At 40.0% G+C, this 25,747-nt stretch overlaps 1 protein-coding gene across 1 annotated transcript in view; it reads left to right on the top strand.

Annotated features, from left to right (window-relative positions):
• MGAM2 (maltase-glucoamylase 2 (putative)) overlaps window positions 1-25,747 on the top strand; it is an 81,160-nt gene that overhangs the window by 17,553 nt on the left and 37,860 nt on the right. The window contains exons 9-25 of the mRNA XM_045564108.1: window positions 408-533; window positions 2,617-2,748; window positions 2,839-2,937; window positions 5,289-5,402; window positions 6,328-6,412; window positions 8,747-8,864; window positions 12,214-12,385; window positions 12,948-13,064; window positions 15,488-15,642; window positions 15,799-15,883; window positions 16,808-16,864; window positions 17,602-17,726; window positions 18,597-18,685; window positions 19,481-19,530; window positions 22,700-22,867; window positions 24,368-24,523; window positions 25,645-25,746. Coding sequence (XP_045420064.1) covers window positions 408-533; window positions 2,617-2,748; window positions 2,839-2,937; window positions 5,289-5,402; window positions 6,328-6,412; window positions 8,747-8,864; window positions 12,214-12,385; window positions 12,948-13,064; window positions 15,488-15,642; window positions 15,799-15,883; window positions 16,808-16,864; window positions 17,602-17,726; window positions 18,597-18,685; window positions 19,481-19,530; window positions 22,700-22,867; window positions 24,368-24,523; window positions 25,645-25,746 — 1,950 coding nt within the window. The remainder of the gene's footprint in view (window positions 1-407; window positions 534-2,616; window positions 2,749-2,838; window positions 2,938-5,288; window positions 5,403-6,327; window positions 6,413-8,746; window positions 8,865-12,213; window positions 12,386-12,947; window positions 13,065-15,487; window positions 15,643-15,798; window positions 15,884-16,807; window positions 16,865-17,601; window positions 17,727-18,596; window positions 18,686-19,480; window positions 19,531-22,699; window positions 22,868-24,367; window positions 24,524-25,644; window position 25,747) is intronic.

Raw genomic sequence — 25,747 nt, 5'->3', positions numbered from 1 at the left:
ATTTCCTTTAAGCTGTGTGAGGGCAGGAACTACCTTTGCTTTATGCTACTATATTCCAAGTGTCCACATCAGCCCTTGCCACATGGTAAACACTCAGAAAAATACGTATTGAATAAAAATATTACTGCTTCGCCCCCCTCCCAAGATGACACCATTATTCAAGTGTTTTTGGTAAATCTTATTATTTTCTGATGTTGCAGTTCTTGGGAATATCTTTAGGTACTTAGTAAAGAAGGATGATTGTGGACTTTCACAAATTACCCTAGCAGATGGCTTCTGACTCTGACATTTTCAGCTTTGGGAACTTTACAGAAAATAAAATGGGGCTAATATTTCCAGCATTGGACATAGTGTTACAGACAGTGTTTATGCTAAAAGCTTAGACATTTGTTTACTTTTCCTTTCAGGTTGTTGGACGACCATTCTTGCCTTCCTACTGGAGTCTTGGGTTCCAGCTCAGTCGCAGGGGTTATGGTAACATCAGTGGATTGAGAGAGGTTGTAAACCGCAATCGTTTAGCTGAGATCCCATATGTAAGTTGAGACTTCTCTTATCATGCATTAAGCACCGCTTTCTATCTTTTGTCTTTTGCATCAAGTTCAATTCATTAGAAAAATATAGATAGATTAATAGATTGATAGAGACACTGTCAGAAATTTACATGCTAAATTACCTATGTGATCATGGAAAGTGTACAGTTTGTGGAATCAGATGGATATGGCTTGAATTTTAGCTTCATATCTCTATGCAATGTTGGGCTAGTTAATTAACATATCTGAGTCTTAGTTTCTACCTTTAGAGAATAAGAATGTCAGACTTATCTTGGTGAGCTAGTAGTAAGGAATGCCTTATACTATGCACGTATAGCATCTAGCACAGAGGATGAACTCCATCAAGGTCAGCTGTTATTTTATAAGAGAAAACAACACCTGCAGTGACATGGTTAACAAGAGCTGATGATTAAAATAATGACTTACAGTAAATGAGTTTCTTATAGTAACCTTGTATACCCCTCCAAGATCTAGCAGGCTCTAATTTTGAAGCTTTATGGTTGCAAAGTATTTATGATATTCAATGTCAACCAGAAAATCAAAAGATAATTAAGTGTAATATTTGATAAGCTCCTCCAGGAAATGTATAACGTGGTTAATGAAGTTATTAAAATATCTTATTCTGGGCTAGCTCTTTGGAACTTTGGTACAAGCATGTATGTGTTAACATCTGAAGGAAGATTGTACAGATGACATGACTTTGGCTTTATCTTGGGATTCTTCAATCCCCTCTCTGAGCAGTTATGAAGGCAGGCAGGGGGATTAATTTTTCCTGTGAGAAAATGGATGTCCAATGGCTTGCCTTGTTGTTAGGGGGATATTGATTGTCTTGAATTTTACTTCTCCCATATCTGCTATCTGCAAACATCCAATTCCAGGAGGCATCAGACTAAACATTGTCATGCTTTCTTTCATTAGTTTACATGGGGCTTTCACATTGATGGTTAGCCCCCATTTATCATTATTTTGTAAGTGAAGAAATGGAACTACTGTGTGGTTAATAACTTCTCCAGCATCACAAAACTAGCTACATGCAGGACCAAAATTCCAATATAGTTCTTTTGACTGTGTGTATAGTGTTGGTACCAGTTTATCCTCTACCTATGATAGGAAGGGCTTTATTGAAGTGTCGCCAGTTCAGGAACAAGTAAGTGCTTTTTCCACGGCTGGGATCTTTCCCTGTATGTGTTTGTGGAGGACAGCTGGGTTCTAAATGACTGCCTAGAATTAGAACAGATGATACCACACTGGACAACAGGCCAGAAGTCACATTTTCCTTCAGGCCTGTAAGCTAGAGACTTCTAATGCATGATACACGAGGAACACTTAGAAGACTTTTGGATGTCTTAGAGGTATGTCGCAGATTGGGGCAAAAAAGAGCACCTGGAGTCAGAGAACCTATCCCTAAAGCCCCGTTCGGCCCCTTACCTCCCCATGCACGTGACTTTGGGAAATGCCACTCAACCCCTTCCCATTTCAACCTCCTCACTAAGAGTAATACCTGCCCCCAGAGGTGGGTATGCAGACACAAGCGACAATGAGTGTATGAGAGTTTGGTTAATGAAAGCTCTATCCCTTTGTCATTGATCTTTGTTAATCATTACTCTAGCAGTTTTATATCTGCTGTTAATCATTGCTCTAGCAGTTTTATAGGGCAAGAAGACCATTATTTCCTCTTACAAAATATTCTTGCTTGATATTTGAGTCAAGTTGATACATGGTTATAACATTTCTATTATATTTATTCAAACAAACATTTTGAGAGCACCTGCTTTATGTCAAGCATCCAAGCTCTCAAGTTAGAAAGATGAACAAGATACAGTTCCTATTCCTCCCAATACCTTATAATATGCATCTGTCAGGACAAGGAGGTAAAACTGCAGCCTAAGAGAAACTGCATTTTTCAAAGAGGGCATATTTATTCCTAAGAGGTAATGAACTTTGGGAGTTCCAGGATCATTAAGAAATATGGCTTCAGTTGTAATGGTCAGGAACCAAAGCTGTAATACTTTGAATCGGCATGGTGGTATTTCCTAGGTTCTAACTGGCCAGAGCTATATTTCAGGATGTCCAGTACTCTGACATAGACTACATGGATGGAAAGAAGGATTTCACTGTTGACCAAGTGGCTTACCCTGGTCTCTCAGATTTTGCCAAGGAACTACATGACAATGGACAGAAATATGTAATTATGACGGTATGTTCAAATACTCTGTTCCCTTGTTCTTTCTTTCACAGTGAAAAAGAAATTTATAAAAAAAATACTTATATCATATTTCTTTATTAGAATCCTGGCATCTTCAAAGACTCTGAGTATGACCCTTATGATGAAGGAAGCCGAAAAAGAATATGGATCTTGGGGAATAATGGCTTTGCCGTTGGGGAGGTAATTTCTCAAGAAAATCAGAGTAAATTACAGTCATGTTGGAATGTTTGTACTTTGGTATGAAGATGGGTGAAAAGACATTTACATATTGTTACTGTTTTCATAGCTTTAGAGGTTTCTTTTCTCACAAATTTTAAACCAGTAGATGTAATAATGGGATGATTAAAACTCTGAAGAATTTGAAAAGCTAGCCTCTGACTCTCTAATATTACTGATAATTGGGAAGCAACATAATCAGAAGAAACTTCAGTTACTTAAAGCCCTCCTGCCTCCAAATTTCTATCTTTTCCCCAAAACAATAAATCCGACTACAGTAATGTAGCAAGATGCTCATAGATTGATGTGGAACCTACCTCAGGTAATATATTTTTAATTTACAGAAGATTTATAGATAGAACCCAGCCTTCATTCTCAGGTGGAAGTTTTAGACATTGAAATAGGCTGACCTGATACTAATACAAGAATGGAAAAACAAGCACCATATGTACTCACCCTCAAATTGGTATTAACTGATTTAACTGACCAACACTTAGGTGCACATATAGTGGTAACATTCATCGGGTGTCGGGCAGGTATGGGGGCGGGGGGAGCGGATGGGTACATACACACCTAATGGGTGCGGTGTGCATTGCCTGGGGGACGGACACACTTGAAGCTGACTCGGGTAGGGCAAAGGCAATATACATAACGTAAACACTTGTACCCCCATAATATGCTGAAATAAAAATTTAAAAATTAAAAAAAAAAAACAGGAAAGAAATAGGTTGACTTGGAGCCTGTTTTCAAGACAGCTGAACTTCTGAGAGTCCTTTAAATCACATCACATAGGCAAGCTTTTATTCCAATCATAAGTAGGGTCAGCCCCAGGTGATTGGATAATGTAAGATTTACTAAAATGACTAATTCATTTTAAAACTTCATGTGCCTGCAGTTCTTGTTTCTCCTGGGCAGTTTACCTTGCAAAACCATCTTTTCAGGCCAACTGATGGCTCCTTACCAAACTCTACTCACTCAATTCTTTTCATTGACTGTTTACAATGCTTAATTCTATTTACTTTCTTCTTCATTGATTCTAACTTTTCATGAAGCAGTGAGGAAGTTTTCTTCCTTCTCCAAACCACGTCTTTGTTTTATTGCTTTGTTAGAAGTGAATTTCTAAAATATCAGATAGACCCATATTCATGTACTGTATAAATACAAAATCAGAGGCCATAGTCAAATAAAGATTATTTTGCTTATCTAAAATTTTATCTACACCTATGAGTCATTTCAATAGTACTCATATTTGGGTGAAATATAATTAAGAATTTGCATATAATTACAAGAACTTAATGATATACTTGGCTTTATTGATCAATAAATAGCATGAATCATTTGATCTAAGAATTTGGCAGAGGTAGTAGTGGTGGATGTGGGTCAGAGTTTTAGTTTAAATGCATTTGGTTTGATAAAGCTTGCTGGGCCTGATGCTCTAGGCTGAATGTTGCTGTAGGTGACTGCTTTGCCACACCATCTGTTTCCTGAGGTCCAGATTTATCTCTGATTATTACTTTGTGCCCATCACCTAAAACAAAGAACCAAGAGCTCAATCCAATTAAAGTTGGTATTTTAAGCTTCCATTTTGAGTTTTGAGCATTCTTCACATACACACACACATATATATTTTTTTCATTATGTTCCTGAGTACGAAGTTGTCCGTAAATTACAATGTATAAATTTATTGGGAAAATGAGCAAAAGTGTTGCACAAAAACTTATATCTTTTTAATTCAGAATTTTTGATAATTTGGCTATGGTTATATCTTTGTGCTCTTTGTGGAAAATGTGTAAAGCTACTGTTTGATAGGCATAGATAGGAAAGGGAAATAGAATAAAAAATATTTGACCTGAGCAAGAAGCACAAACTTCATTTAGCCATTTATAAAATATTGTTTATATGCCCCCAAACAACATATTATTTATAACCATAATTGTTCAAAGCAGGCTTTATATAACCTTTAGTTAACACATTAAACAAATTCATTCTCTTTAAAAATATTACATGATAGACTTTCCAGTATTTTAAATAATTTGTCTCCCAATTAGCCTGACAATGAAATTTTACATTTTTTTTCCATAGAAAAGGACATATGGTGGCTTTTCATTTATGTATTTAGTTGTTTTTCCTTTTCTTCTTTTTTCCCTTGGGTCTTTGCATGTATTTTACTGTTTTGCTTTTTTTGGAGGGGGGCTGTTCACAAATTTTGTTGCTAAAACATGGGGCTTCTAGCAGAAGAAATTGTAGCCAGTAATAAATGAATAACTGAACCTTGGAACAAACTAATCGCCACGGCCTTCCTCTTTGTTCTCTAGGGATACCCCGGACAGACAGTCTTTCCTGATTACAGCAACCCAGCATGCACTCAGTGGTGGGCAGACCAGTTTGCTAAGTTTCATAATAATCTGGAATTTGATGGAGTATGGATTGTAAGTTATTATTCTAGCATCAAATTTCCTTTGGAAACAGATATGCCAAATTTTCAGATGAATTTTAACCCTGATCTGTAATAAAATAGTTTGGTTGATATAGTAGCATTAAAAATTATTTTACTTAATGCTGAGTTTATACACGGTGAATCAGGCTCCTAAAAAATCCTAGGATCTTATTCTGGATCTTGTATCAACTGGTTATTTCATTTTGATAAAGTCTTTTGCTTCCTCATGATCTCAGCTTTTTCCTTAATTAACTGTCTTTCAGCTTAACTGCTTTATTTAAAGTTATCATCGATACTATTTATAGCATTGATTTATAAAAATTTAATTATCAGAGAATAATTGAATGAGGACCTTGTGTTTTTTATGGGTGAACAGTAGAGAATTTCTTTGAAAATTTGAAAAAATATCTTTGTTAGCAGGATTAGACATCACTTATTTTTAATTCATTTTAAAGAAATGGATTTGATCTTAATTATATTCTCTTATTTTTCCTCAGTCAGAGGAATGTTCCTCACTCAGAGGAAAGCCAGGGAAAGTTGTAAAATAGAAATGTTACTCTATCTTAGGTTCTTTCAAATAATACTGAAACAGTCACACCAATAATGAAATCTTCACAATTTATAAGGCAAGGATCAACCTTTGAAATGATTATTTCTTAACTGATTGAAATCAATTTATAAAAGTTAAAATGTGCCCACTGTCATTTAGAACTGGAACATGCCTTAGATATAACCTAATACAATGACTTAACTTCACAAAAAATGAACCATAGGGCAAGAAAAGTTCAGGAGATTATTTAAAATCCCAAAACCAATTAATGAGACCCCAGATAGCCTGGCTTCTCTTGTAGTAAGCATTCTCAACAGCTAATTGTGATCAATGGCATTTTAATTTTGTGTGTTTTGTGTCTTTGAAGGAAATGGATGAAGTATCTAGCTTACTCCAAGTTTCTGATCAGGAGTGTGAATCAAACAACTTTAACTTTCCTCCTTTTACTCCCAGTAAGTACTCCCCTGTTTGCTGGTGATGCAGACACAGACATATTTAAAACAACCTCTGCGGAGCTCAATGTGATCAAGAGTGATTTCCCTCCCAGGCCAAGGCCCCCCAGGCATACCGAACACTCCTCTATCTGTATCTCTGTGGCATTGTTTGGTCTCTGATGACCTTTTGGCTGTAGTCATCCAGGGGCCAGTGTGGTTGACAATTGCTAGCCTGAGTCCCGCCGCCTCCCCCGGCTGACCTTCCAATCTCCAGTTCAGGATTCTTTCACGCTGGTCACTCCTCCAAACCCCTCAGGTGGTTCAAGTTTAAAATTGATGAGAATTTCAGAACACTTTAAGGTACAAATTACCTTACGTTGAGGTAAATCTGTACTTCTGTTAACTTTTTTCTTTCTTCTTTCCTTTCTCTCTTTTTTCCTTCTTTTCTTCCTTTCTCCTCCAGATCCCTCCCTTCCTTCCTCTTTCTTCCTTCTTCCTTTTCTCCCTTTTCTGTCTGTCTCTCTGCCTTCTCATTTGCAACAGTTTGAAGCATCAATGGTTCCTTAAAGGTCCTATTTATGTCCCATTTCTAGTCAAGGTGAACTTTCCAGTCCCTGATTTTGAAAGAGGTGAAAGAGAGAAAGAGAGAGAGAGAGAGAGAAAGAGAGAGAGGGAATGGGGGTGGGGTGGCAGGGAATATAAACTAGACAATGTTGTGGCAACAAGTAAACCACCATATCTCAGTGGACTAACACAATAAAAATTCATTTTTTGCCCACATTGTACCTAGTGAGGGACTGGTGGCTTGAATCCAAGTGGTGACTCAGATCTAGTTTCTTCCACCATCTCCCATCTGAGAGACCTTTCTTTCCAGCTTTATGGGTGAAGGAGAGGGTGGAGGGAGTTTTACGGGCAGGTCTGGAAGGGTGGTGTTCCCAACGTGCCCACATTCCTTTGCCAGAATCGGTCACATAGCCTCAGCTTAATATTGATAACTTCACGAGAAGGTGTAACCTTCAAGTATAACCTTCTTACCCTCCCAGGAAGAGAACACTGGTGTGGTGGGTATCTGGATGGTCTCTGCCGGTTTATTCCGGTTTGTTCACTTTACTTACACCCCTGAGACCAAGGTTTAGCTGTTTCCTTAGCCTCTTTTGGTTGCTGGAGGAGTGCAGAATGTTTTGGAGGGAGTCTTGACTTCAAACCAGTTAGCCTCTTGCAAAATCTACTGTTTGCTTCTTCAGGTTATTCTTTGCTCTTCTCTGCTTTGTTTGTATTTCCCCATTTTTTTCACCCCAGATCAATTTATCATTTTTTTTCTTTATCTCTTTATCCTCTTCTTGGCCTAAACTAAGTTTTATTTTTGACTTTTTGCTTTGCTTTGTTTTTTCATACAGAAAACCTCTATCCCATCACCTTCTGCTTGCTGCTAGCCAGTGCCTCACTCCCTGGGGCTGGCATTCTGTCTACCCTGATGTGACCTGCCACTGTCCCTCACAGCAGCGGGGCAGCCTCTTACCCTTCCAGGATTGCACAGTGCACCTTAGCATGGTAGATATCAGTTAAGTGGTTGTGAATCTCCTCCCACAAAGCAAGCTGGGCAAGGATATAGTCTTCTTTATGTTTTATAATCCAACTTAATTTCTGACTCCAAACCTTGATTCTGTTAGGAGGGTGGGTAAAACCCAACCTCAGTCCTTTCTGATTCTACCACTTTCTGGAATTGTGCTCCATACTAAGGTCCTGTGAAGAGTCAAGCCTTGGTGAAGAAAGGCAGATATGGCCCTAGAGGTCCACAGGGAGAGGAAGAGGCAGAAAAGTTGATCATTTTAGGCTTGAGAAAAGGAAAATACAGTAACAAATGGAATTTCGAGAAGCAGGATCTGAATCTAATTTATAAAACCACCCACATCTCATATCTCATTTTTTAAAAAATTTGTGGCTAGGGTCTGTGTTATAAAAATGAAAATATTCCCGTTCACTGCCTTCATATCTACACATTTTATACTCAATTTTTCTTGATTAATAAATATAAACATTATATGCTTTATATTTAATCTCAGATCAACTTCCCATTGCTCTGAGCATGTTTCTCAGTTGCTTCCACTCACCACCATTGTCTGTGAGCTCAAGGGAATGCAAATTAATTTTAATGGTTCATCTCCTGTGGCAGGCTCAGTGCAGGCCCCAGGTAGGAAGTGGCATTTAGGATAGAGTTTAAAACCTGGGAAGGATTGTGTCAGGTGGAGATGGGTGGGGAAGGCACAATAACCAGGAAGAAGAAAGTTGGGTGGCTACTTTGTTAAAGTTGTTCGATGGAGAAGTTCCTCACTGATGGGTGTTTTCCTCCAGGTGTTCTGGACAACTTGCTTTTTGCAAGCACCCTCTGCATGGACACAGAGTTTCACTCGGGTTTTCACTATGACGTCCACAGCTTGTATGGATACACCATGGCAAGAGCCACAGACTCGTAAGGACTTGGTTTTCCCCGATTCCAGATTTGGGAAGGTGGGAGGTGAAGGGTTTCTCTGCTCTTCTGTAAGTACATGGTTCAAATGTTTTTTCCAGTTAATAGGGATCTAGAAATGCTGGTACTGCAGGGTATTTAAGAGGTCCTCTCATACAAATCCTTGGTTTCTATATAGGATTAGTTTTGGTGCACTTATGGCTAAGGGGCTTCATTATTTTGAGGATACTAGGAGGCAATGCTCTGTAAGACATTTAGAGCCCCCTGCTGGGAGAAGGCAGCCCTTGGGTCCCTTTACTGAATGTGCTATGGTCACCACACTAGGATTGCTTGATTTTAGCAGATAAAAACACAGGACACCAAGTTAAATTTGCCTGGGGCATACTTATATTAAAAATTATTCATTATTTATTTGAAATTTAAATTTACCTGAATGTCCTGTATATATTTAGGAATGCTACATCACACCCTGCTAGCTTCCCTCCCAATGTTCTGTTCTTTTCCCTCTCAATTCTCCCCTCTTCCCCGAGGCACACCCACATACACGCACGCACACATACTCACACACACTCACCCATACCACCACCACCGTCAACACCAGCCATTATGAAAGTCTAACAAGGAGACAGATGTGTCCTGCAAAGCATCACACTCTTTTCTTATCTTCTCCCATGGGCTTTTTTTCCCCACTTATGACTTTGCAAATTGAGGAATAGCTGTCCCCCTCACTGCCCAGTTTCTTCTTTGGAAGATAGTAAAATACAATCATTGTACCTAAAAGAGAAGAACTTGGAGGCTAAACTTAAGATTTTAATTTTATGTTTGCAGCACAAATGGAGGAACTAAAGTGTCCGAAGAACTACTGGGGATCTTCCAGCAGCATAGGAAAGAACTTCCTAGCTGTTCTCCGCCTCTCTCCTACTGTCGTGGGGCTTGTGGAACTTCATGGTGGGGATGAGGGTCGGGGGGACTTTGATGTGCTCACGGGACCTGTCTCAGTCCTTTTCTTACTCGACTTCTCTGTCCCTCTGGAACTCAAGGTCATGAGCAGTCCTTTGGGATTTGGCTCCTTCATTCCTTGAACAGGCTCTACCCGGCTCCTGCTCTCTCTGCAGCGTCCCTCTCACCTCTGGGTCTGGGTCTTTTCTGTCTGGTCTTTCAGTACTGATGAGTCTTAGGGGTTAATCCTTGGGCTTCTTCTCTTCGCTCTATGCCAGCACATAGGTAGTTTATCCCTTTTCACAGTTTTTACTGTAATTTATTCTAGTGGTGTAGATAGTCCTAGATAGTCCAGTAACCACTGTCCCCAAACTATACTTCCAGTTAAGGCTGAGCCAAATATTCATCAGACCTATGGCTTCTCTTGATGTCCAGATCCCACTGAATGAAAATATCTGCTTTTTAACCCAATTCTGCCTCATGCCCAAAGGCCAAGTTCCACTTATCTCCACTGTTCTCTGGGAACCTAAGTCATCCTGCCTGACCCAGAGAGTTAGAAAGGCACCTACTGCTTACTCAGTCATAGCTACCTTTTAGCTATTAACTATAATAGTTAGAATATACCAACCAACCTATTCATGATTTTATAGCATTTTGATGGAGTAGAGACACTGGCCAATAAGGCAATTAGAAACCCTCTTTCCCTCCTCCAACCCTTCCTTACTCTTTCTTTCCCTGACCATTTATTCACTCTCTTTCCCACTCCCCATTCTTATATAGAAGCAACGAGAGAATAAAAATATATCAGAATAGGAAGAGTCTGTGGAAACATCAATCCAAGATTCTCATTTCAGAGATGATGAAACTGAGTCTTATCCAACTAGTTTGTTTCCCAGGAAAGGTAGAATGAGAGAGAGAGAAAGAGAGAAGTCAGAAAAAAGATAAATCAGAAATATGTGTCCTCCTTAGACATTTTCTTTTACTGAAATACAAATTTTTACATTTACTGGGCAAGAACTCTCTTTCACCTAGACAATCCAACATAATGAAAAGTCATGAGGACAGGAGTTGAGGAGTGAGTCCTCTCCTCCAACTTATCCTGGCTTTTTTTGTCAATAAATTGTCAGAATGGAGCACTTCACTCTCTTAAACCAGTCTTCTGTTTTAGAATTTTCTCCCCTTTTGCCATTATAAGTCATTCTGCATTTGTAGACTCTCCCTAACGTCCCCTGGGAATATGAAGTGGGAAGGAATTCATGGCTGTGATAGTGTCTTGAGCAATTGCCTGGTGCCTGGTGATAAAGATTTGTAAAGGGAGTTTTTAGGAAAAGATACACTTGTCTCAGACCATGTATTGTAATAAAAGGAAAGAAAGAAGAGCTTGCCTGCAAAGAGCTAGCAGCAATGGGGGCTCAGGTCTTACCGTCCTGTAGTTTTGTCATTGTTCTATTATACAATCCTAATGGAAGGTGTGGATTGTTTAGCTTAAAAGAAGGGAGGGAGACGCATTTCACGAAAGTGCCTATGAAAAGGATTGTTCAGAACAAAAGCTCGGCAAACAGCCTACATCCAACCACATGTCATCCCACCTTATGTCGCTTCCTTGCCCCCAAAGTTATAATTATCCTATAATTAAACTAATTAAGTAATTAAATTCTGTGTTTTTAATTCCTTGGCTTTAATTTCTATATAGTTTTACTTGATATGTCATGTTTTATTATAATATAATGAAAATAATATTTTCTACTTTAGTTGTTTTTAACCTTACAAAAACTTTCATATGCTGTCTTTTGAGACTAATTCATTTCAGTTACTTATTATTTTACATAGATTAAAATTTGCTAACATTGAGAATTGCTAAGAATAAGTCTGTAGTTTCAGAGGAAACTAGGAACAAGTCCTGACGTTTCAGAGGCACACCAGCTGGTGTACAAACTCTCCTATTTCTCAAGCAGAGGGCACAGAGTTCCAATGTGATCTGGTATGGTGCTAAACAGGATTATGCATGGCAGCAAGGCATGGAACCCAGGGACTTTAGAAAAAACTTTATCTAGAGAGAGAAAATACGGCCAAGAACCCAAGACATGGTTTCAATATATTGTTAACTAGAAGAGGCCAGACCACAATCAGATCTGATCAGATGGAGAAAATACAATCAAGAGGACAGGAGCCTAGAGAGATTTCTGTGGGGGTTGGAATGTAGAAGTTTGTACTGTCTTATATGAGATCTGAAACTTTACCCAGAAGTGGGAGAGAAGCTCTTAATAGTGCTAAGCCTGTTTGCACACCTGGTTTATGATACCTTGGTACTTTTTCTCAGTTTGGTTGGAAAGTCCATTGTTGCTCTTGGTGTGAAGTGAGTCCTAGGTGTTCACGGCTCCCCTCACATTCAACTGGCTGTATTCTCTTTCAGGGCCCTGGAGAATATCTTTGTCAATAATAGGAGCTTCATCTTATCTCGTTCCACTTTTGCTGGATCTGGAAAATTTGCTGCTCATTGGTTGGGGGACAATGCAGCCACATGGGATGACCTTCGATGGTCCATCCCCAGTATCCTTGAGTTCAACCTGTTTGGCATCCCCATGGTAAGCCTCATGTCTATCCGAGGAATTTAACTCTTTGTCCTTTGGCATTCTTTCCATTTCTGGTCTTGGAGGGTGTCTGAAAAACTAAGGAGCATATGTCCCACTGTGATATGCATTGGAAAAATGAATTTTTATGTGTGGTGTGAGCTGCCTTTTGAAGAGAGAATGGTGGTACCTTATCACTAAGCTGTCATCCATGCCATTTCTGGAGATAGGAAGGAGATATCATGAGTAAAATGTATTAGTATAGGAAAGTTACATCAGGAGAGCATAAGTGAATAGGAAAGTATGAAATTGGGAACTGAATATTGAGGGCCCAGGGCCCAATATATAAGGACCATGGTGTGCACTACTATCAGGTCTCCCCCTCCTCAGTCCGTGCTATGATGCCTACTACCTTGTTTCTCTCATTTGGCTGGGGGCATGCCCTAGGACTCTGGAATCTCCTTAAGCATGGACTAATGTGAATAAGAGATTCTCTTTCCCTTACCATATAAGTACACAGTACATGATTTTTCTTCTGTCACTGACCACTGTATTTGTATATGTGCTAATTCTCCAGGTAGGTGCCAACATCTGTGGTTATACAGAAAATGTCACAGAGGAGCTCTGCAGAAGGTGGATGCAGCTTGGAGCATTTTATCCACTATCGAGGAATCACAATGGGCCTGGGTTTAGGGTAAGGTCCCCCAGAGAAGTGATGGAAACTTTTTGAATTAACTAAATCTACTTGTTCTTAAAGAGGAGTTGAAGAAAATCCTCCAGGTTAGCCCAACCTGCAGAAGAAAGATAAGTAAATCTTGAGTGATAGGCTTAAAAAGCAGAGTGTGGAGGTAAGGGTGTGTGAGAAGTGGTGTGTATATATTGAATAATTTTATTGTTGGAAACTCACAAAGGTGAGAAGATTTGTTAAAATTTCTAGGGTGCTGCTATCACTTCTGTTACCACCTTATATAAGATGGGACAATTGGAGTTTACTGGTATTTTATTTCAATTAATACAAGGGAAACCACTCATAGATATGAAAGAGCAAGGAGGAAGGATCTAGAGACATGCAGGACAACAATCCAAAAAAAATTTTCACCCTGTACAGCATTTTATCTTTCTATGAATAGTTTAGGAGACTTCCAGACTACTTCTCATGACTCATCCCACCTTTATCCTCGTCCATCCAAAATAATATTTTTCATGGGCAAATATATTGAAGGAGGTTCAAACTGCCTCCTAAGGAGGCATTTATGGTGATGCCAGGAGCAAGTAAGGTGGGATGTCCTTGTATTTAATAAAGTAATCTGCAATTAAAATATTTCAAATGGAGTGGTTCAGCTCTTAATAAGCTCATTAGAGTAACTTCCTGATGATTAATTTAGCTCCAGCTCTAGACTTTGTCTTTAACCTAGGAAGGATTAACCTTCAGACCTCCAAAGTATTGTATCACTGAGCTTTCCCAGCCACTTGTGATCGAGAGAGAGATGAGCACTTTCTGAACGTCCAAGTAGGTGGCTGAGAGCAGGTAGGACAGGTGCTCTTCATGAAGAGCTGTCCTGAAAGGACTTCCATAGTAAGGGCACTCAGATCACCCACAGAACCAGGTTACAGTGCTTGTTTTCTTTTCTCTAAACTAGCTCTGTTTGGCAGAATTATAATGAGAGCCATATGTTAATTTAAATTTAAACTTAAAAAGTAAAAAGAAACAGAAGACATTATATTTAATATATTTTATGTTACTCAATATATCCATAACATTATCACTTCAGCCTGTGTTTAACACAAAATATTATTAACGAGCTATTTTATATCCTTTCCATTCTACCAAGTCTTCAATAGTCACTGTGCATTTTATGATTACAGCACATCTCCATTCATGTGCTAAATTTTTGGCAGTCGAAGTGAAATGTATCCTACCAAAACAATAAAGTTGTGTTTAATGGAAAAATATTTTACATTGACTCAGTTTTCAGATTTATACTAAACTAACTATAATCAAATAAAATTAAAAGTTCAGTTCCTCAGTCTTACTAAACACATGTCAAGTGTCCAATAGCTCCATGTGTTTCGTGGCCGTCACAGAGGACAGCGCAGCTCTAGACTTTCTCAGCTGAAGACCAGGCTGAAGGAGGCTGTGGAGTATTATTTGCTTTGTTTGGCCTCAGGGTTTTCATGAGCTCTACATCCAGAGCAAGGAGTGGTCTCACGGAATACTTCTATTTAGAGGGAAAGAAGTGGACTCTTAGGGAGCAAAAGAAAGGAATAAACTCCAGTAATTTTATTCAAAATTCAGTTCCAGTAGTACAGTACAGGATGACAAGTCTAAATATGACATGTGTATCTTTCATGACTTCCACATTACATGGAAAATGAAGCAAATGAGTGCTGACCATTGACGAAAAATTTCCATCTCTGGGTTTTAGGAAAATTATATTTCTCTTCTAAAAGGTTCTTTCTTTGCTCTTGGATGAAATCTTTTAAAAACCATCTTCATGATTTCTTTGCACATTGTGTTATCAAAGAACAAATAGAGGTTTCTGTCTTTGGGATAGAAAAAATAAAACAAATTTTGATGTGAAAACATTATAGAGAAAACTGGACATGAAATTTTTAAATTACAAATTCATACAAGTACATGGAAAGGAAAAGATGGACCATAGATCATGGTAGTAGGCAATGTGGCTTATAAGGCAATGAATTTAATTTATTTTTAGTAGTAGTCCAACTTAGTATTATTTTCCAAATTAAATATTATGAGAAGCTTCAATCTATAAAATTAATTGGTGCAGCCCTGGAGGGAGCAGGGCCCACTTTATCTCCTTGGAAACCCCCATAGGGCTTCTTTGTCACTTGGGGCTGTCATAGACAATGCCAACTTTACACTTTGTCACTTGCCTGCAATTCTACATTGGGAAAGTTGCATAATCTTTAATGTTGTTTTCTCATTTATAAAATGAAGGGGTAGGAACAAGATCCTTTCAGTTCTGGAAATGATTCTTTGTTCTCTAAGTTGGAGAATGTGGCTACTCTCATCCAGCAAAGCTTCTTGTCTTAAGGGAACTTTTAATCTATGGCAGAAAGAAATATTCAGGAGTTACTTCTCCTTCCTCCTAGGACCAGGACCCTGCCGCCTTTGGTGCTGACTCACTGCTGTTGAATTCCTCCAGACACTATCTGAACATCCGCTACACCTTGCTGCCCTACCTGTACACCCTCTTCTACCGCGCTCACACGCAGGGGGAGACTGTAGCAAGGCCCCTTGTCCACGAGTGAGTTTCCTGATCCTCAAAGACTCCCTTTCATATCATGGTTTCACTTTACCTTGTTTGTGGTAACAAGGTTAGTTAGGGTCTTGTTGTTCCATAATGTGCTGCTGTTCTATATCGGAGCTTCCCTTGCCTCACTGTGCACTCTGTGTTTTCTAGGTTCTACCAGGACTCAGCCACGTGGGAGGTGCACGAGCAGTTCTTATGGGGGCCTGGGCTCCTCATCACACCTGTTTTATATGAAGTATGTCTATAATAATGGGGTGGGATATTGCACTTGTCCTCATGGCTCCGTAGCCAATTAAGCTAGATCCTGAATATCTATAACTGCATTTAAATCTAAATATGAATACAAGTGAAAGAGATCATGAAAGTTTGAAAATTGAAGAAATAGTCATTCTTGGTCCTACAGTCCCTCCAAGCAAAACAATTTCCATTGTGCAAAATTGCCTTAAAATTAAAGCCTGTGTCCTTAGGCAAATGGCTATGGCTTTGACAGGCTTGAAATGCCTTGTTGTGTGTGCTCATCATCTGTCTGTATTTCTCACTGTCCAGAGGGGCTGTGCTCTTGGGTTGGGCTGGGAAGAGAGAATACCTGTGAAGAGAAGAAGGGAGGGAGAGAGGAGTGCTGGGCAAGAGAAGGGTGTCGCTCTGAAGTCATGTGTGAAGGTCCACGTGTATCCTACCTAGTGTGATTTGGGGAAGAGGTGGTTGGGAAGTATGGGGAAAGGATTAGGATCATGCCAATCCACTTGCAAACACGAAAGATTGCCAGTGTGGTCGTGTTGAAGGCCCTTTGAGCTGGTGTTTCATCCACACCATCTGATGACAGGTCCTGCTAACCAGCCATTGGCCCAGCTGGAAGGCTCTCCTAGGGGCCTGGCTGGCTCAGTCTCCTCCCAACTGTTTGATTACATGACTAATTCAATAAATGAACTTCCTCTGCTTCTCTTAGTGCAGCAGCACTGAAGCAAAACAAATTTAATCTCTAGCTGCTCTCTGCTTTGGATAAACTGCTCAACCTGAGTATCGCATCTGTGTTTTCATTTGTAGATTGGGGTATCTCAGCAGTCTCTCAGGATTGTTCAGAGAAGCACGTGCTATGACACCTGGAGGTGTTTGTAACTGTAAAGGGGTGTGCTCATGTTACATGTTGTTGTTTCCCCAGGATGTGGACCAAGTGAATGCATATATACCGGACGCCACCTGGTACGACTACGACACAGTAAGTGAGGCAGCCCTGGCAGGCTGAGAGACCTGCCTCTAGCAGACAGCAACTCTAAAGCAGCAGACTTGGGAGCCTGGGGCAGGAAGATAATATGAGGTTTTATGTTTACTTGTCTGTGGGTGCTTTTCTGTGAGAAAGGTGTCTTGGTCCAGTCAGGATGGTGTGACCAAATACCTTATGCTGGGTAATTTATACACAACAGAAATTTATTGCTCGCAGTTCTGGAGGCTCCAGCAGGACTTCATTAATGGTGCCTTTTTGCTTTGCACTCATGACTTAATCACGTCCCCTAAAGGCCTCACCTCTTAATACTATTATATTGGGTATTAGGTTCCAACATACAAATTCTGGGAGTATACCAACATTCGGACTCTAGCAGAAGGCCTTTCCAAATGTACAATGAAATAATTTGAATAATTGGGGCAGGTTTATGGAAATTTCATTATATCAACCTGGCTACTGTGCAGCTATCAGGACTAATTCCTGGCCTTTGGCTGTGATAACCTAGAGAATGAAAACCAGTTATGGAATCACAGCATGGTGTAATGTAAAGAAATGGGATGGTCTGGCGTCTCAGCTCTGATCTATACTACCTACATGCCTTGGGCAAGTCACATTACTTTGGGAGTCTTCATTTTTCCTTCTTTAAAGTGCAGCAACTGAACCAGGTGATCTCTAAGGTCTCTCCTAGCCCAGCAGCCTCCTATCTGATCTATCTTCCTTTTGTTTATTAGGGAGTGGCCATCCCCTGGAGGAAACAATGGGTGAATATGGTACTCCCAGGTGATAAGATAGGACTTCACCTTCGAGGGGGCTACATATTTCCCACCCAGCAGCCAGACACAACCACAGAGGCCAGGTAAGTTCCTCACTCTTCTACGGTGTGACTACACTGGTGCTCTAAGGGGGCAGGGCATGACGGGAGAGGCAAATAGAGACTGAGGGTGGATATGCCAAGGGAAGAGTCTCCTGGCAGTAATCTTCCTCCTCTCCTTTCCAAGTTGGTCCAAAATTGACATCTTAATCCTTATTTAGTAGGAGGTAAACATTCTTTTATATTTCCATAGTCCTTCACTTTTGGATTGAATCAGATTAGAGAAATAGTCAAAATAATCACTCATGGGGATTTTCCTATGACCAGAAATTGTTCTCAGGTAGATCCCCAAGTGTGTGAGAGAATGCAAGCTAAATAGGAGATAAAGGTTATCCTGTGAAAGTCAGCATAGCTGAGAGGTCAAGACCTTAGACTCTGGAGACAGATAGTTTGGGTTCAAGCCCTGACTCTGCTGCACTCTAGACATGTTTACCTTGGGCAGCTTACTTCTCTGTGCTTCTGCCTATTATGGGTAAACTGGGGATGATGGATAGCCCAACATTTTAGCATTAGTAAATGGGTTAAACGGGTAAATATTAATGGTAATTGTATGTAGGACACTTGGAAGAATGCCTGGCACATGGTAAGCACAATTAGCAAGAGCTGATTGTTAGTGGTATGTATTATATCACAGCCCAAACAGTTTTCAGTGGAACGGCCTCCTTCCACCCTTCTAATGCCACTCACTCCTAACCTCTACTGCCTGCCCACACCCAACTCTCATGTTTCCACACAGCGTCAATATCTACTCAGTTTCTGGGATGGACTCTGTGGTTATCTGTCCCTGGGGCTTGTTTCATATAGTCCATCCAATCTCTTCCTCATTCTCCGTTGCTGAGAATTGATCTTTTACAGCCGGAAGAAGTCCCTGGGACTCATTATTGCCTTGGACTACAAGAGAGAAGCCCAGGGGGAGCTGTACTGGGATGATGGTGTATCTAAAGGTAGGCTTTCTTATGGCCCTGTGGCTGGTTCTCCACAAAAACCAGTCATCACAGACTGCCCAATATGGCCCTAGCCCTATTATCATTGTCATTTATTTCTCTAGTTTAGAATAGTGGGTTAAAACTCATTCTGAAAGTTCTATTAGCCAAGCACAGGACATCAAAGTAGACTTCAAATGTGCAACTAATGGCTTATTGACTCCACCAAAGCAACAGATATTACTGCATCTAGCTTAATTATTCTCTTTTCTGAATATCATTATTAATAACAAATAGTATATTTTGTTAATAGCTTTGTAAAATACTGTTTTGTTTACTATTAAGGGAAAAGTATCCAATTTGTGTAGTGTTTCCTCCATTGTAAGGTTTCTATATAAATACCTCACATGGCTTATAGTCTGTAATCTTATATATAAAAATCCCACCCTGCAGGGAGTTAGTATGTATGGATATTTATTTGCTATGTGTTATTACACTACATGCAAGGGATATGAAGATGGATAAGACATAAGCATTGCCCTTGAGGAACTCATGGTCCAGCAGGATAGACACAACATGTGTGTAGTTATCTACAATGTAGGTCAAATGTTTTAAGTGCCAGCAAAAATGGTGCCACAGAGTGTCATGGGAGTTCAGAGGAAGTGGTCCAGGTAACCTCTCTAGAAGTTTGACGAAAGTGTACAGGACTCAGATGAGCAGAACCAGCTGGCAAAGGTGTTCCAGCTGCGGAGAACATGACTCTGCAGCTCCTCTGCTTCCCCCAATGATGGGAACTCCTCTGTCTTTGCCTTTTAGATGCTGTAACTGAGAAGAAATACATTCTGTATCATTTCTCCGTTGCCTCTGTAAGTACTGTTTTTGAGGAACACGCGGTGTATGTTCCTTGCTGTGATTGCTTCTTGAGGTTTTGGTTTGCTATAGTTGCATGGTCATGTGTGATAGGGACAACATTTGATGGTTTCTGAAAGGATTCAAGTGAACATGGCAGTGTTTAATGTGTGTGTTAGATTTATATGCCTATAAAAAACAGTATGAGTTCTGTGCAGAGCTTGTTTTTTTCTAGAAAAAAAATCATTGCCTTTTAGTTTTATATGATGGGTCCTGGCTTCGAAGATGTGGCCTTTTATGAGGGGTGCATGTGTATATGGGGTGTCGGTGGAGGTGAAAAGTAAGATAGTGACTTTTTGAGGTTCTTCTATAACAGCTTTCGTTTCTGCTCTCTAAAACTTGGCCTTGGGCACAGGTGTCAAAGGGTGGCTTTTAAAGGTTGTAAGATACAGAGCATCCTTGCCTCATCTCTGTCTCCCAAAGAGTCTGAGGAGCAAAAGCAGCAAGGCCAGCAGAGAATGGGAGGCTTCTAACTTGGTTTTATTAGAAGTCTGATGATGTATGGGTAGATCTTTCTTTTGTGGGACTCTCTCTCCCTCTTTTCTTTTTTTCTTTCTTTTAAGTGCATATTTTCTTAATAGTCTTAAATTTATTATGGAATTAGACTGTTACATGAAATTATAATTTTCGTAGATGCTAAATAACTGTATGCACCATTGCTACTCTGAGATTTTTTTTCTATATAATCAACTTTTTAAATTTCAGAATATTATAGGGGTACACATGTTTTGGTTACATAATTTTGCTTTTGTACAATTGGAGTCAGAGTTATAGGTGTGCTCTTCACCCAGATAGTATGCACACCCGCTAGATGTGAATTTATCCATCCTCTCCTTCCTCCTCCCACCTGCTTGATTTCCATTGAGTTTTACTTCTATATGTGCATATAACATATGTGCACATAACTGTTGATCGATTAGTTCCAATTTAGTATTGAATACTTGTGGTGTTTGCTTTTCCATTCTTGCCATACTTCACTTAGAAGAATGGTCTTCAACCATCCAGGTTGTTACAAAAGATACTAAATCACCATTTTTTATGGATGAGTAGTACTCTATGGTATACATATACCACATTTTATTAATACACTCATGTGTTGGTGGGCTCTTGAGTTGTTTCCACATCTTTGCAATTGTGAATTGTGCTGCTGTAAACATTCAAGTACAAGTGTCTTTTTTATAAAATGTCTTTTTTTCCTCTGAGTAAATCCTAGTAGTGGGATTGCTGATCAAATGGTAGGTCTACTTTTAGTTCTTTGAAGTATCTCTATACTACTTTCCATAATTTTTTTTAATTTTCTGGTAATTAAAGATCCCCATGCAGTTGTAGGAAATAATACAGAGTTCCCATGTATCGTTTACCCAGTTTCCCCTAATGGTAACAATGTATAAACCTATAGTACAATTGCACAGCTGGGATATTGGCATTGATGCTATCAAGATACATAACGTTTTTCATTAACACAAAGATTGTCCCTGTTGTCTTTTTATAGCACACTTTTCTCCTGCCCTGACCCCTTGGTAACCAATAATCTACTCCCTATTTCTGTAATTTTGTGCTTTCAAGAATGTTATCTCAATAGAATTCAGTAGTTTTCAACTTTTGGGATTGACTTTGCTTTTTCATTCGGCATAACTCTGTCAAAATTCATCCAATCTTTTGCGTGTAACAACAGTTTGTTCCTTTTTAATACTGAATATTGTTCCAAGGTGTGGACAGAGCACCTTTTCAAAAACCATTCACTTGATGAAGAGCATCTGGGCTGTTGCCAGTCATGGACTATTACAAATAAAATCAAACTGCTATGGACATCCATGTGCAGGTTGTGGTGTCAACATAGTTTTCTTTTCTCTGAGATAAATGCCCAATACAGCTGCTGGGTCTTGTGCTAGGGCATGTTTAGTTTTATAAGAAACTTCCAAACCATTTTCCAGAGTGGCTGTACCAGTTTACATTGCCACCGGCAATATATGAGTGATATAGTTTCTCTGCATCTTGGCCAGCATTTGATGTTGTTGCTATTTTTTGTTTTAGCTATTCTAAAATGCAGTTATAGCTCATTGTAGTTTTAATTTCTTTTCTTCTGATGTCTGCTAATGTTGAATATCTTTTCATATGCCTATTTGCCATTAGCAAAAGTTTGTAATTTTGATGGGTTTAATTTATCATTATTTTCTTTTATGGATTGTGCTTTTTGATGCCAAGCTTAAGACCTCTTTGCCTAGCTCTAGATTCTGAATATTTTTTCCTATTATTTTTTTCTAGAAAATTTATAGTTTTACCTTTTACATTTAAGACTGTAATCTATTTTGAGTTAATTTTCATGTAAGATGTGAGATTAGGTTGAGGCTGGACTTTTTGTCTGTGTACATCCAGTTGCTCCAGTACCCTTCGTTGAAGGGTACTCCATTGCGTTCCTTTTTCATCTTTGTCAAAGACAAGCTGGGCATATTTGTGTGGGACTTCTAATCTTTTTCATCATCAAATTGTCCCTTTTTTCTTCAATCTTCGCTTCCACCTTCTTCTTTGTCACGGCTCAACTTTGTCACTTTTGAATCATGGTTCCCTAAATAAATTATCTAATTTTCTGTGCTTTGGTCTCCTCATCTGAAAATGGGGATAATTATAATTTCAACCTCATAGTCTGCTGTGAGATTTGAATGAAGTAATACATGTAAAATGCTGAGCACAGTGCCTGGCACATAATGATCATTCAAAAAATTTTAGCTCTTATCATCATTATAATTAACATAAAAGAAAAATTATTTGGGCACTTTTTGTGTCTGTGTATGTCTTCATGTGCCAATGAATTTCTGTGTCTTTCTGTTTGATTTGTAAGTACCCAACTTGTCTGCTTGAAAATTCTGTGATGCCAGGGACATATTTTCTGAGTAACAGAATCAGTAAAGAACCAGTGAACCAAAGCAAACAGGAAATATTACTGAAAGATTTAGGATTGTTAAGAGTCTGAGTTAGTGAATTCCCTGGGGATGATCACCTGGCAACAGTTGGAAATGCAGAGAAAAAGGAAACACCTTAAATCTCAGAAAATGAGATGTTGAGTGGTATTTGAGGACAATAAAAGTATGAAGTACCTTGTCTCTACTCCAACATTTTTTTTTTCAGAACCGTCTAGAGGCAAAGATTACAAATAATAATTATACAGATCCTGACAACCTCATGTTTACGTATATCACAATTCTGGGAATGGACAAGCAGCCGGCCAATTTTACTGTCTTAGTGAATAATGCCACCACTTCGGATCCAAGCGTTGCCTACAGTGATTCCACAAAGGTGGGAGATCGTTCCACCCTGCAGGGCCCCTGCCAAAGGCCGTGGCCTGAGACTCTGACGCTCAGCCCTCCCTTGCTCTTTTGACTTTGGGCAGTCGCAGAAACAACTGGCTTGCTGGGAGCTGCGCCACATCACAGGGAGGGTGCAGGAGACACCTGTGCATGCTAAACACAGACCGCTCCACTTCGTTTGTGTTAGGGCTCTGAAGAGGAAGGTGGGAGTTGGGATCTTGAGAGAAGGCAGTTCTTCTCTGGGCAAATTTAAAACTAGACAGGCTTACCCCAGATGTGACATAGCAAAAATATTGCTCAATACATTGGCCTCGCTCTGTAGCATATTTACACATTTGTCCTTTTGTTAAAGTTAAAGGCTCTTTTTGAGGCAGAGCTGATATTGGTCCTTAGTGTTTTAAGCTATTTTTATACCATTACAGAAAATAATAGTGAAATAAAACCTGAGGGACAGTTTGAGTTTGTCTTGTTGAAAGAGTCCCTTACATTGTTAGTTGAGTATATTAAGTGCTGCGAAATTCATTATTTCTTAGGTCGGCCCCCTTCCATTTGGACTACATATAGTGTAGAGTAAGAGCTTAGTTCCTAGAGTTAGGCAAGATGAGGTTCTGATCCTAGTTGTGAGATCTTGGGCAAGGTATTAAACAGTCTTCGTACCTCAGTTTCCTATTCTGTAAAATGGAGAGAGCCATAGTACTCACAGCATGGGCTTGCTTTATAGCAGCTGTCCCCACCCCACCTTTTTGGTACCAGGGACTGGTTTCATGGAAGACCATTTTTCCATGGACCATGGGTGGGGTGGGGGTTAGTTTCAGGATGATTCAAACACATTACACTGATTGTGCACTTTATTTCTATTATTATTACATTGTAATATATAATGAAATAATTGTACAACTCACCGTAATGCAGAATCCAACGCTGCCGCTGATCCGATAGGAGGCGGAGCTCAGGCGGTGATGTGAGTGATGGGGAGCAGCTGTAAATACAGATGAAGCTTTGCTTGCTCACCTGCCGCTCACCTCCTGCTGTGGGGCCTGGTTCCTAAGAGGCCATAGACTATTACAGGTCTGCAGCCCAGGGGTTGGGGACTGCAGCTTTATAGGATTAATGGAAATCATGCTTATAACGTGGTTATCACAGTGTTTGGCCCGTATGAATGCTCTATAAAGCTTAGGTATTGTTATTATTACTATCATTAGTAAATCGGTAAAGCATCACACCCAGAGGACAATAAACCTAACAGCCACAGCAGTGCCTGTGATCTACACTCCTTAACATGATCGACGTTCTTCCCACTTGATACCCACAATGACTGCAGGGGGTGAGAAAGGTCAGGAATAAGCCAAGTTCCAAATATCTCACAGCAAAGTGGTCTGGAGGAAGGACTAAGTCCCTGGTCCTGACTTCAGAACGCCAGGGAAGGACTTTACCCAGGTGGCTCTCCCTCACCTCCTCTGTGGCCGTGGCCGTCCTTCTCTTTCCCCAGGTGGTGACCATCACCAATCTCCAGGAACTAGTGCTGGGACAAGAATTCTCTATCGAGTGGAACCTTCCAGTCAGTGACCTGGAGAAGTTCAACTGTTACCCTGAAGATCCTGCTCCCTCGGAGGAAAGTTGCAGGCAGCGGGGGTGCCTGTGGGAGGTAATGATCAGGATCGGATTACTGTATCGACAGGAAGTTGCAAAAACTGTCCCACAAGTAATTAGGCATCCGGAAAACACTTTTCAGATATTGATGGCTTGGACAGTAATCGTGACCCTGTGACCCTGTGCATTGTGCATTCTCTGAGCGTTTTCCTCAGAGATCCTGAATCAGAAGAAACTCATTGTTTCTCTCATTGCTACTCCAACCGTATCATTTAAAACTCCATTTTAACATCATAAAATGCATTGGCTATGTATCGTGCATTGAGTATTTTAAGTGAATTTTATTTTTAGTTATCGGAGACCCCAAGCAGGAAGGGTAAAGTAATGCTACTCCTCTCTGTTTGAATAATACAGAGAATGGAAACTAAAAAAAATTTTAAAAAAATAAGTGGTGTCCTCTAGATTGTACTGCAGACTGCAAGGACACTGGGAGAAGGACCCTGCCGGAGGGTTCCTGCCTTAGATCAGACTTCCTTCTGCTCACTCATTATAGGAGGCCAGTGTGTGTGTGTGTGTGTGTGTGTGTGTGTGTGTGTGTGTGTGTGTGTGTTTAAAATGGGCGTACTTGTTTGCTAGGGCTGCCATAACAGAATACAACAAACTGAGTGGCTCAGGGCAACAGAAGTTCACTCCCTCACAGTTCTAGAGTTTAGAAGTCTAAGATCCTGGTGTCAGCGGGGTTGGTTCCTTCTGAAGGCCTTGAGCGAGAATCTGCTGCATGACCTTCCTTACTCCTGTGGTTGCTGGCAATGTTTGGTATTTCATAGCTTGTAGATACATCACCTTGAACTCTGCCTTCATGTTCATATGGCATTTTCTCTGTGTGAATGTCCATCTCTGTGTCCAAAGTTTTCTTCTTAATAAGGACACCAGTCCTATTGGATTAGGGCTCATCCTAATGACTTCATTTCATGTGCTCATCTGCAAAGACCCCATTCCAAATAATCATATTCACAGGTATCAAGGATCAGGGCTTAATGTCTTTTTTGGGTGCACAATTCAGCCCATAGCAGTGACCGTGCTGTCAGAGACTTACCCTGTGTTAACCAACTTCTCCAGTGATTAGATCCTAGAAGTGTTGTGTTAGAGACTGACCAAGGACTCCTGTGGTTTCAGCTCACGACGACTCCTGGCGTGCCCACCTGTTACTATGACACCATCCCTGCTTATGCTGCTAGTAACATTCAGTACCTGTCCACCGGCATCACTGCAGACCTTG

The sequence above is a fragment of the Lemur catta genome, chromosome 11 (assembly GCF_020740605.2).
Source record: "Lemur catta isolate mLemCat1 chromosome 11, mLemCat1.pri, whole genome shotgun sequence".
In the NCBI taxonomy this organism is placed as follows: domain Eukaryota; kingdom Metazoa; phylum Chordata; class Mammalia; order Primates; family Lemuridae; genus Lemur; species Lemur catta.
The sequence above is the reverse complement of the archived record's forward strand: the minus strand, read 5'-3'. Positions and strand labels throughout refer to the sequence as shown.